The 12,545-nt window shown below is 44.6% G+C and overlaps 1 protein-coding gene across 4 annotated transcripts in view; it reads right to left on the reverse strand.

Annotated features, from left to right (window-relative positions):
- Positions 1-12,545, reverse strand: part of LOC123763990 (uncharacterized) — a 73,358-nt gene that overhangs the window by 4,066 nt on the left and 56,747 nt on the right. For all 4 annotated transcript variants that reach the window (XR_011229460.1, XM_069330124.1, XM_069330123.1 and 1 more), the window contains 5 exons: positions 11,624-11,743; positions 9,307-9,417; positions 7,521-9,063; positions 6,862-7,397; positions 532-1,771 (listed from right to left, as the gene is read on the reverse strand). Coding sequence is in view for 3 of the 4 variants with exons in the window: in XM_069330124.1 (XP_069186225.1) it covers positions 532-1,771; positions 6,862-7,397; positions 7,521-9,063; positions 9,307-9,417; positions 11,624-11,743 (3,550 nt within the window). In the remaining variant the exon portion in view is untranslated. The remainder of the gene's footprint in view (positions 1-531; positions 1,772-6,861; positions 7,398-7,520; positions 9,064-9,306; positions 9,418-11,623; positions 11,744-12,545) is intronic.

The raw sequence follows: 12,545 nt of genomic DNA on the forward strand, positions 1-12,545 counted from the left end.
TCTCCCTCTCCCTCGTCCTCCCCACCCAGTACTCCTAAGCTTGTGCAGAGCCACTATCATAACGAGCATATTGGCCCTTATACTTCCCACATCACTGCACAAGACGCGATATAATAACAACTTACAATTTGTGCAGGATCAACATTCACGGCGCCATTTGCTCCCCATGTTTACCTCACTTCCCAGAATGTCTCAAGCCCACGCCCTAAGAAATTCCACTCTATGCCCTTGACATGCCATTAAAAAGGAATACCGTATAAAAGTATCTCCGATATTTCTTTCTTCTATGAACCAATTTACAAGAAAGCTGCAATGTTTGGTGTAAATCCTGCTTTCTGTGCAGGTTTGTTGTGAAAAACGAACTTATGTACAAGCTTGTTTCCAGGGAAGTATTTACACAATGTTTCCAGAGAAGTATTTACACAATTTTTCCTGGGAATTATTTACATAATATTTCCATGGAAGTATTTACATAAGGCTTCCAGGAAAATATCTACACAATGAAAGCAAGAAGAGGGATGTAAGACTCACTGTGGCCTGACAGGACCGACGCCCCAGTCAGCGTAGCTCTCGTGCGAGCGGCGAGGTGGCTGCACGAACCCTGGGGCTCCCTCCGCGGTTCTTTCGTCATTTATATGGGTCTCGCTTCTTCCCTCTTCATCTGTATGTGTCTCTGTTGTATCTACACGCGACTCTATTGTATCCTGGTCATCCACATGCGCCTCCGTCGTACCCTGGTCATCTACATGCGCCTCCGTCATACCCTGGTCATCCACATGCGCCTCCGTCGTACCCTGGTCATCCACATGCGCCTCCGTCGTACCGTGGTCATCCACATGCGCCTCCGTCGTACCGTGGTCATCCACATGCGCCTCCGTCGTACCGTGGTCACCCACATGCGCCTCCGTCGTACCGTGGTCACCCACATGCGCCTCCGTCGAATCCTGGTCATCCACATGCGCCTCCGTCGAATCCTGGTCATCTACATGCGCCTCCGTCGTACCGTGGTCATCCACATGCGCCTCCGTCGTACCGTGGTCACCCACATGCGCCTCCGTCGTACCGTGGTCACCCACGTTCGCCTCCGTCGTACCCTGGTCATCCGTGTGCGTCTGTATTGGCCTCTGGTCACTCACATGTATTTTCCCTAACTGTGCTTCGTCCTGAAAATCATCGTCTATTAAGTGTATCCTGGTGCTCGGTGTTTGCTGAGGGAGATGGTAAGCCGTTACAGACGATGGTCCTGTCGGGAAGCCGTGAGAAGGTCGGCGATTTCGCTTAGAAATACTTTGATTTTGTCTAGTCCGAGGAAGGTGAGAATTTCTCCGTTGAGAGACGTTGTTATTCCGGGAGTCTTGTGGTTGGTGTCGTCGCGCAGGCGACAGCGACACTCTATGAATATCTCCCAGCCATTTGGGTGATTCGCTCTGGTCATAATTTTGTCTTCTAGATACCTTGGCGCTTGTGTCTTGCTTTGTTTCCTCAACTGTGGGCTCGGATAAACGTCTCCTCTTTTCATGGAGGCGGCGGATGTCTTTTCGGTGGCTTGCTAAGCGTCGCCTCTTGGTGAGCAGGTCGTGTTTACTGGATTTGTTGTTTTTGTCTGTAAGAAGACGAGCAGGTGTGCCAACACTGTTTCTGTGTAGGTCTTGTGGTGCTGGAACGTCCTCTTCTTCTGGCTGCTGGGACGTTGTGAGGTCCTCGTCTTCTTGCTGACTTTCAGTCGTTCCTGAGGTATGTAAATCCGCATGCTGAGGCTCCTCAACCCTCACTGAAACGGACGAAAAAAGTTTTCAGGGTACTGGAAAGAAAGTGTTCAGTGTAGGAACTGTAAGTAGGCTGACTAGGCTAGACGAAGTGGTTTATGATAACTCAGTACACAGTTTTATACGTATAAGAGAAACGTAGCTTAGTACATCTTGGGGGGTTATACACACACACACACACACACACACACACACACACACACACACACACACACACACACACACACACACACACACACACACACACACACACACACACACACCAGGAAGCAGCCCGTAACAGCTGCCTAACTCCAAGGTACCTATTTACTGTTAGGTAACAGGAGCATCAGGGTGAAAGAAACTCTGCCCATTTTTCTTTGCCGGCGCCGGGAATCGAACCCGGGCCACAGGATTGCGAGTCCCTCACGCTGTCCACTCAGCTACCAGACCCCTGGTGTATGTGTGTGTGTGTGTGTGTTTGTGTGTGTGTGTGTGTGTGTGTGTAAAAATCAATTGAGTGATTGACAGTTGAGAGCCGGGCCCAAAGAGCCAGAGTTCAACCCCCACAAGCACAACTAGGTGAGTACAAATGCAATCAGGAAGACAACTGAGGAGCGTTTGAAGATGATAAACTTTTCAAGTCAATGGCAAGTTATATCTATGTCAGATAGAGTCCAACGACAGGTTTCAACAATATGAGACAGAAGAGAGAGAGACCCGAGTGGAAAACCTATTCTTAGACTGCATAAAAGACTAGTACATAAGATGCAGACTCGAGTTCTTATAACAGTGAGAGTGCTGGACTTAGTAAGTGGGTCTTTGACTGATCAAAAAAAACAGGTAACAGATACAGAGGAAAGTAGGATGTAATTTTTCTCAGAACTCGGTCCTTGTATCTACCCAAGGAAGTGCACAATATGCAATACTTAGCTTATTATTAAAGTATATTGAGAAGGGCGACTTAAGAGGAGCATAGGTTACTATAAAACAAACTTAACAAGATGCAGGAGCAGGTAGACAAATGGTTATTAGAGTTCAATCTCCACAAATGTAAGGTAAGACAATTATGAGAAAGGCTAACTAAGCCTGTACGACAATACAGCTCTTGAAAGGGTTATATGGGAATAAGTCGGAGCTAATGCGGAAGATTAACGCGCAGATAAAGCATGAATCATATATGGGAATAAAGTGCTGGAATAAGACGGAGGAATGGTGCCCAACCACTTAGACCATCGGGAATCGAACGCCGATCTGCAAGATCAATCCTCACTAGTGTAAGGTAACGCAGATACGAGACAGGAGGCCATAGATGTCCCACATCACAAAAATGGAAGCCGTAGCCGGAAATAGACGTCACTGAACGTGGACGCAGCATCGCCACTAACCTCAGATCCCTACAGAAAGGAAATTACAGGAGCAGTGCCCACCGTGTTGGACGTTCTGTGAATTTTGTACAGCTCAAAAAATAGAAGATTTAGATATTTGCATGCAGACTGGTCTTTGTAGCAGAGGAACTACGTTATGAAGACAAACCTGAGACACAACAGCCAGACGAAATATCATCATAAAATGAAGAGCTGAGGAAACTTTACATGACAGTCTTTTCCAATTGAGAGAGAATAGAACGAGGAAACACAGGTGGAAATTGAAAACATAAATGATAGATATGATAGATATAGGGAAGCATTCATCTGCCTTGTTGATGGTAAACAAAGGGAAGTATGTGAGATAAGTGGCCTTATTACATAGTTTAAGAATAAGCACGATATAATACTGGATCATTGACGTTGAGAGACACATAACTGTACACCTATGAAGACATACAAGATCACGTCACACACACACACACACACACACACGCACACACACACACACACACACACACACACACACACACACACACACACACACACACACACACACACACACACACACACACACACACACACACACACACACACACACACACAAACACACACCTGCAAGCAACACATGGACAAAAAGAGAAACTGGATGACAATCGAGAGAGCCTCGTAATGGTCATGAGATTGTAGAAAGGACAGACAGAGATAAATCACGATTGTTGGTACTGGGGGAATTCAACTTGAAAGCAATAGACTGGGAGGCCTACAAAGCAAGAACGGAGGGCATCTGGACAGGCAGATTTGTAAGCCTCATTCTAGAGACATTCATGTATCAACACGTCCAGTAGGCCACAAGGATGAGGGAAGGGGGTGTTCCGTCAATACTGGATCTAATATTTACCAGGAAGGAAGAGGAGATATTTGACATCAAGTACCTTCCTCCCTTGGGAAAGAGTGATAATTTCCTGATGGAAATTATATATGCTTTGCGATATAATCTAGAAGAGAATGGGGACATTGAAACAGTTGATAAACTCGATTTCAAGAGAGGACACTATGGGGAACTTCGAAAATTCTTTAATGAGTTTAATTTGACAGATTTTTTGCTAGGCATGGAACTAAATGATATGTATGCCAAATTTCACGAAATATACAATCAAAGCATTTAAAAATTCATACCAAAACAGAGATGCAGAACCAGAAAACAGGATTGGTTCAACATAAATTGTGAGAAGGCCAGAGAGGAAAAGACAAGAAAATGGGTTCAATATCAGAAGAGGCCTAACCCACAAACATACCAGCATTACAAACAAGCAAGAAACAATTACACAACAGTGAGAAGAGAGGCAGAAAGGATCTTTGAGAAAGGTATAGCGGAAAAATGTAAAACAGATCCAGGTCTTTTCTATAAATTTAATAAAAGTATGTAAAAGTGTTTGTATGTAAAAGATAAAAGATAAAATCCAGAGACTGAGAACATGGAACAGGACTACTGAGAATGAAAAAGAAATGTGTGAAATGCTAAATGAACAGTTCCAAAGTGTTTGTACAAAATGAGGATTTCAGAGCCAGCCCAAATACCAATTTCAGAACACGACATAAAATACAAAGAGGGAACTCAAGACGAAGTGGAAAAATTACTCATAGGGCAAGGAAGAGATAAAGCGGTTGGACCTGATGGAGTTTCAAATCGGTGCTGCGAGAATGTGAAACGGAATTCAATGTGAATAAATGCCATGTTATAGAATGTGGAATCGGAGAAAATAGACCACACACAACTTACAAATTATGAGGAAAGGAATTACAGAACTCTAATGAAGAACGAGACCTGGGGGGGGGGGTTTTGGATAGTAAGCTGTCGCCTGAAGAACACATAAAGAACATTGTGAGAGGAGCGTATGCGTCACTTTCCAACTTCTGACTTTCTTTTAATTATATGGATGGTGAAGTACTACAGAAACTATTCATATCTTTTGTGAGACCAAAATTGGAATATGCAGCAGTTGCTTGGTGCCCAAATCTCAAAATGCTATATATATTTTTGTGGAAATGCTAAGTGGATAAATTAGTCATGGAGTTAAGAAGAGGTAAAGCAGTTGCACCTGGAGGAGTTTCACCTTGGGTGCTGCGAGAATGTGCAACTGAGCTGAGCATTCCTCTCCAATTAATATTCCAGACATCCTTGTGCACAGGAATCTTAGCAGATATACGGAAAGAGGCAAACATAGTACCAATGTATAAAAAATGGTAGTCGAAAAGAATCTCTAAATTATAGACCCGTGTCATTAACAAGTGTGGTAGTAAAAACACTGAAAAAAATAGTTAAATCCAAATTGGGTGTTTCAAAGGCAAATGGGTTATCATAACACTCGACATAAATAAACCAATAAAGGTGCAACGACATGCTACAAAATGGCTTCCGGAGAGACTAGAAGCGTTAAACGTGCCAAAACTAGAAGATAGGGGAAAGAGAGGTGATATGATCACCACTTACAAAATACTAACAGGAATAAACCAAATTAACAGGAGGAATTCCTGAAACCGGCAACTTCACGAATAAGAGGAAACAGATTCAAGCTAAGAAAACAGAGATGCCAAAAAATATTAGAAAATTTTATTTTGCAAAGTGGTAAAGAGTTGGAACAAGTTAAGTGAGAATGTAATCTTGAGGTTATCTTGAGATGATTTCGGGGCTTTAGTGTCCCTGCGGCCCGGTCCTCGACCAGGCCTCCACCTCCAGGAAGCAGCCCGGTCCTCGACCAGGCCTCCACCTCCAGGAAGCAGCCCGTGACAGCTGACTAGCACCCAGGTACCTATTTTACTGCTAGGTAACAGGGGCATAGGGTGAAAGAAACTCTGCCCATTGTTTCTCGCCGGCGCCCGGGATCAACCCGAGACCACAAGTCTAGTGTGCTGTCCTCTCGGCCGACCGGCTCCCATAATATACATATACAAAGATATACTATACAAAGAGTACTGGGAAGACGGAACACCACGAGCATAGTTCTCATCCTATAACTACATTTAGGTAATTACATATATAGGTAATTATACACATGGAGCCTCACGGCTGAGTGGACAGCGCCTAGGAGTCGTAGTCCTAATGGCCCGGGTTCGATTCCCGGCTGAAGCGGAAACAAATAGGCAGAGTTTCTTTTTACCCTGTTCACCTAGCAGTAAATAGGTACCTGGGAGTTAGATGCCCGTTACGGAAGGTTGATTTCGCAGACAACCTTCAGAAGCTGCTACGGGCTGCTTCCTGGGGATGTGTGTGTGTGCGTGTGTGTGTTAGAGAGAAATATATGTAGTAGATATAATATAGGTATCCTTCAAAGGATACCTGATCAACCAGGCTGTGACTCATACGTCAGGCTGCGAGCAGCCGCGTCCAACAGCCTGGTTGATCAGTCCGGCAACCAGGAGGCCTGGTCGACGACCGGGCCGCGGGGACGTTAAGCCCCGGAAGCACCTCAAGGTAACCTCAAGGTAGGTAAAATAGATTGTCTAACCAATCTATTTAACCAATCTAACTAACCAATCTTGGATCCCAAGGTGGGGTCCAACAGCTAATAGCTCGATTTCACAGACACAAATAATAAAATAGTAAAAATAGTAAAATTATACACACACACAAACAAATACAGTTATTCAAAGCCCCAAGACCTTGCAACAAATAAATAACCTTTACAAATAAATATTGCCAAGTTATACTTCACATTTAGTTCATTTATCAACAGGAGAGACATTACCTCTGTGACCTTTCCTTGCCCGCGGGAGGGAGGTGTGGGGCGCCGGTACGACCAGTGAGGGAGCCTCCACCCTCTGACCCGTGGAGGCGGTCGGCCTGGCTTTCATGGTTGGCACGTCCCAAATGGTGGGCGTGGTCCCGCCGGTAAGTGTGGTTCCGGCCGTGGGCGTGATAGCCCTAATGGGCGTCACTCTAATTGTCCGCTCTGGCTGCCGGGGGAGAGTTATGGTCCTAGAGACATTCAGGGTAATGGTAGATGACGTTAGAAACGACCAGGGGATTGTGCTCAGGAGATTATCGTAGATCGTGCTGTTGGACAGCCTAGGTGACCAGTTGGGAGACGAATGGGTCGTAGGTGGGGAGTGGGTGGTAGCGTTGGAATGGGTCGTGGGTGGGGAGTAGGTGGTAGGGGTGGAGTGGGTGGTAGGGATGGAATGGGTGGTAGGTGGGGAGTGGGTGATGCGTGTTGATGAAGTGACCTTTGGCAGAATGTTGCCTGGTGATGGGTCCGATTTTAGCGTCGCATCCTCGCGTTTCCTGGAAGAGGGAGAGAACACGTGATACCTGAGTTTTGAGCTCTGGCGAGACTGGCTGGGTGAGCACATGCAAGATGTTTGTCACTTACACTTACCTTTCCTGAAAATAAAAATTACGAGTTACCTTTGGTGAAGATCTGAACGACGTCGACCGTTAAACGACCTGCGGTTGGAGCCGTCTCCACCATTTCTTTGCCTATTTCTTCTTCTATGGTCGTCATTTCTTCCACCGTCTCTCTTCCCCTCCTTGCCTTCACCAGGACGCTTTGGCCGGCCGCCCCACTTGCCTCTCTTCCTCTTGAATTTTTCTTTAATTCTATTCCGAATCCGTTTTTCCATCCCTCTTTCTCCATTTGTGTTTCTCTCTTTGCTTTTGTGTTTCTTATGTGAAATTTTCCTTTTATTCTTCACTCCGTTATCTAAATTATTTTTGCCTGATTCTCTTGACGCGACAGTTGGGGAAACATCGTTGGTTCTCTTCCATGTGGCATTTTTCCGGTGGTGATTCTTGTGGTATATGCTGAGGAGCGTCTCTTTCTTGTTCCTAGACTCCGGAGGGCTCGGTGGACGCTTCCGACCACTCTCGCACCGTCGTCTTGATTCACCTTCCCCGCAAACCGCCCTCCGGGGACCTGACTGTCTTGGCGACTCCTCCCGCTCCTCGTATGTCCCTTGTGACTTGTACACCGTTGTAGGATCCCCGGGGACTTCGGAGTTTCTCATAGCTTCTTCTACAGACGCATTTAAAGAAGCGCTGTGAGAATTCTGAAAGGGAGGAGCTATGTTTTTGTCACCAGCTTTTTTCCGGGATACTTGTGTCCGATTAACTGATGTTAGAGGCAGTTGTGTCCGCCGGTCTGTAAGGACAGATGCTGGAGCTTCTTTTTCTACCTTGATGGAGGCTGGTATTATCGGGTCTGCTGTAGGAAGCAGTGAGTCTGTGGTAAGAGAGGTCGGGGTAACCCTCCCTGCCGTAGGGGCACTTGGCGATACTTTATCTACTCTAAACGGTGCAGGATTTCCTTGATTTTTTGTATAAATACTTGGTTTTTGACTTGTGGTTCTGAGATAATTTTTCTTCGCTAGATCTCCACTTACATTAGAGGTTTTGGTTGGTAGTTGGGCAACTGTTGTGAGAGGAGTGAGCTCATTTAATTGTTTGATTGCTCCTCTGCCGCCAAATGGTTCAGAGGTTTTATTACTGTACCTTCGTGTTTTAGGGGTTCGTTTCTTGGCGTGGAGCTCAACACTCTGATTATATTTGGAGAACTGAGAGAACAAGGGCTTGTTTTTGAGCCTATGAGGCTTCTTCTTGTCGAGGGCTGAATTGTACTTCCGACTGCGCTCAACAGGTTGATGTGATCTTGGTGGAGGTTGCGGATAGCGACTCCTGTTTGGCTTGCTTGGCTTGCGATTACCCTTCATTGGTTTCAAGATCATGTTTGTTTCAATTTTATTCGTAGTTTCATTCTCTTCGGGACGTTTCGAGGATGAGTGTTTTCCGACCGGTGTTGTTGTGGTAGTTCGGGTCCCGTTTGGGAACTTCCTCTTGTGGTGGTGAGGCAGCCTTATGGGTCCTGGCCTCTCAGACGACGTGTTAGTGCTGCCGGAAGTTGAGGTTTCTACCTCCGTCAGCGTAATGGGTGATGTGGGCGTCTCCTCGTCCTCTGCAGGATAACATAGGAATATAACTGCTGCCAACACGGGTACAACACTGAATATATTGTTATCTGTTTTGCATTAATTTCCATTTTTTTATATTTACAAGTGCTCCTCCGCGCTAACGTAAGAACCAAGACATTAGAAACACCCTGAAAAGTCCTCAGAATCTCAAGATATTAGATAAAAAGTCCATTTTTGTCCCTTAACTTTAAATGACTAAATCAGCATGTTGAGATGAAGGCACTGACCACAGAGACCACAGGACCTCCTGCAGTAGTGCCGCATGTAGTCGGGGTTGTCTTCACACTCGCCAAGGGCCGCCCACTCCGGACACAGCCTGTTGGCCTCCCAGCACGCCTCTGCTCTCCCGCCAGGGTGGGGGCCACAGGGAAGCGGGGTGGGGGGGGGAGGGAGGAAGAGAGATAGGAATTAGAGAGAGAGAAAAGAGAAGTTATCACATCTGTTGTTTAGATTTATCATTCAGAAATAAGATGCCATATACGTCATTTTACAAACGTTTCATAACACAGAAGATGGAGTCACTTGTTGAAACAGTCACTTGTTGAAACAGTCACTTGTTGAAACAGTGACTGTGATATCATGGAGAATTGCTGTCTTATATCAACGGAAGTTAGAGCAGTTGCCATTATACAGATTCCATCAGGAATCTGTACACCAGTTGATTGACAGTTGAGAGGCGGGACCAAAGAGATAAAGCTTTACCTCTGCAAGCCCAACGAGGTGAGTACTCGCCACAAACCCCAGCCACAGACTCGGGCAACCAACCCCATACATCATCCCCAGCAATTAACAACAGCCACCAACCTCCGCTACCAGCCACAACCACCAACCCCCACCACAGAACCAACCCCCACTACCTACTTCAGCACCAACCCCTGCCACCAGCCACAGCCACCAACCACAGCACCAACCCATGCAGTAGATAATATGACCGCTTATCACTCTTTTTGTTTTGTTTTTTTGGACCAAATGAGCACTAAGCGGTTTCATACATACATACATACATACATACATACATACATACATACATACATACATACATACATACATACATACATACATACATACATACATACATGCATACATACGCACTCAGGCACACACGTGTATTGAGTGAGGGGTTGTGTCTTAAGTTTACCAACATTGATAATTATGTACTTTAATCTGGGAAACCTGTTTACTTTGATAATCGCTCTGGTTGAGAGCTAGCAAGTTCTGCAAAAACAATATTTGGTGAACATTGAACTAAGACAGAGAACAGGAACAAGAGCATGGTAACTATCTTATTTGTTTGCAATGGGTCTGAAATATCTATATTTTAACTGCAAATAGAGAAAATACAAGTGTGAACTAAGGCGGGGACAGGAGCTTAAACTTGAGAACTAACTTTATCTTGTTTACTATGTGTGGAATATGTCTGATTAAAATCTCAGAGAAATTGAACTGTTAATAGCTAAAATACACGAGCGAACTGATGCAGGGGACAAGAGCTGGAATTCTGTAACTAACTTTATCTCGTTTACTACGTCCGAAATATGTCTGTTTTAAATTCCGCGAAAATTGGGTTGATAGTAGCGAAGTTATGCATGATCAGTAAGGAGGGGGACAGGAGCTAGAGCTCGGTAACTACCTTGATCTTATTTACTACGTCAGAAATATGACTTGTTTTAAATTCCGCGAAAATTGGGCAAATAGTAGCGAAGTTATGAGAGTGAAGTAAGGCGGAGAACGGGAGCTGAAACTCGGTAACTCTATTTTCTACGTTTGAAATACGACTGTTTTAAATTTCAAGGGAACTGGATCGAGAGCACCAAACTATACTTATAAACGTATAGAGCCGGGGTCCAAGAGCTAACATATTAAACTGGTAATTACTTAAACTCCTAATGAACATTTCCTCTGAAAATGGACTTCCTCTGACCTTGACTTTTACTCATAACCGGGTACAGCATAGCATGTATATTTTCTACATAATAATTCCTTAACACGGCAGAGTATTTTTTCCTTTGCAAACTTTAAGTCTGCTGCGGAAAATTGGGACCTTGACAAAAGTTTATTCAAAACGGGTATCAACTTACTGGAATTTTTCAGGATAGAACCTCGACCCTTTTAATGAGAGCCGCTCAGCGCTCATTTGGCCAAAAAAAATAAGAAAAATGAGAGCGGTCATAGCATTTACTCCCCACCACCAGTCGCAGCCACCTATCACAGCACCAACCTCAGCCACCTACTACAGCACCAACCACAGCACCAGCCCCCACCACCTACCACAGCACCAACCCCCACCACCAGCCACAGCCACCTACCACAGCACCAGACACAGCCACCCACCACAGCACCAGCCACAGCCACCCACCACAGCACCAGCCACAGCCACCCACCACAGCACCAGCCACAGCCACCCACCACAGCACCAGCCACAGCCACCTACCACAGCACCAACCCCCACCACCAGTCGCAGCCACCCACCACAGCACCAGCCACAGCACCAGCCACAGCCACCTACCACAGCACCAACCCACACCACCAGCCACAGCCACTTACCACAGTACCCGCACGCCCGGCGGCAGTGTACATTCATCCACACATGGTTCTCGAGGCACTGGTCGTGGTCGGCCCAGAACTGGCAGTCAGTGTGGGCGTCGTCGCAGCTGGTGGAGTAGTCTGCCGGAGACACCACATCATTCTAACATAAATAATGTGCAGTGATAAATGCCTTGTTATTTTCTCCCTCAGTAATGTGAAACTAATTAACTCTTGTCGTCAATTTTGTTGAAAAAATGATTCGATACTTTATGTATATCTTTTTATAGCAGGATTGTCTACGCTATGCTAGTGTTATTTTTAGGACTTCGTAAGTATAATATATTTAAACTTGTCAGCTCAATATGAGAACTGAAGCAAGATGTTCCAAGATTTCTTCTGAATTTCAAAGCTCTCTCAGTGGTACAGGAGAGTTCCACCGGCCCTGGACCTTCTAGCATTCAGAATGTTTTGAAATTCATATGTATATATATATATATATATATATATATATATATATATATATATATATATATATATATATATATATATATATATATATATATATATATATGCAACAATGATCACAAAAACACTGATCCAAGTATGCAGAATAACCACATATGAAAAATAGAAACTGCTTAACGCGTTTTCGGCTAATTCGCCTTCATCAGAGCAAAGTAGAATTTGTGTGTGTGGTAATGTTATTCTACTTTGCTCTGATGAAGGCGAATTAGCCGAAAACGCGTTAAGCAGTTTCTATTTTTCATATGTGGTTATTCTGCATACTTGGATCAGTGTTTTTGTGATCATTGTTGCATATATATATATATATATATATATATATATATATATATATATATATATATATATATATATATATATATATATATATATATATATATATATATGTCGTATCTAGTAGCCAGAACGCACTTCTCAG

The sequence above is a fragment of the Procambarus clarkii genome, chromosome 23 (genome assembly GCF_040958095.1).
Source record: "Procambarus clarkii isolate CNS0578487 chromosome 23, FALCON_Pclarkii_2.0, whole genome shotgun sequence".
NCBI lineage: Eukaryota > Metazoa > Arthropoda > Malacostraca > Decapoda > Cambaridae > Procambarus > Procambarus clarkii.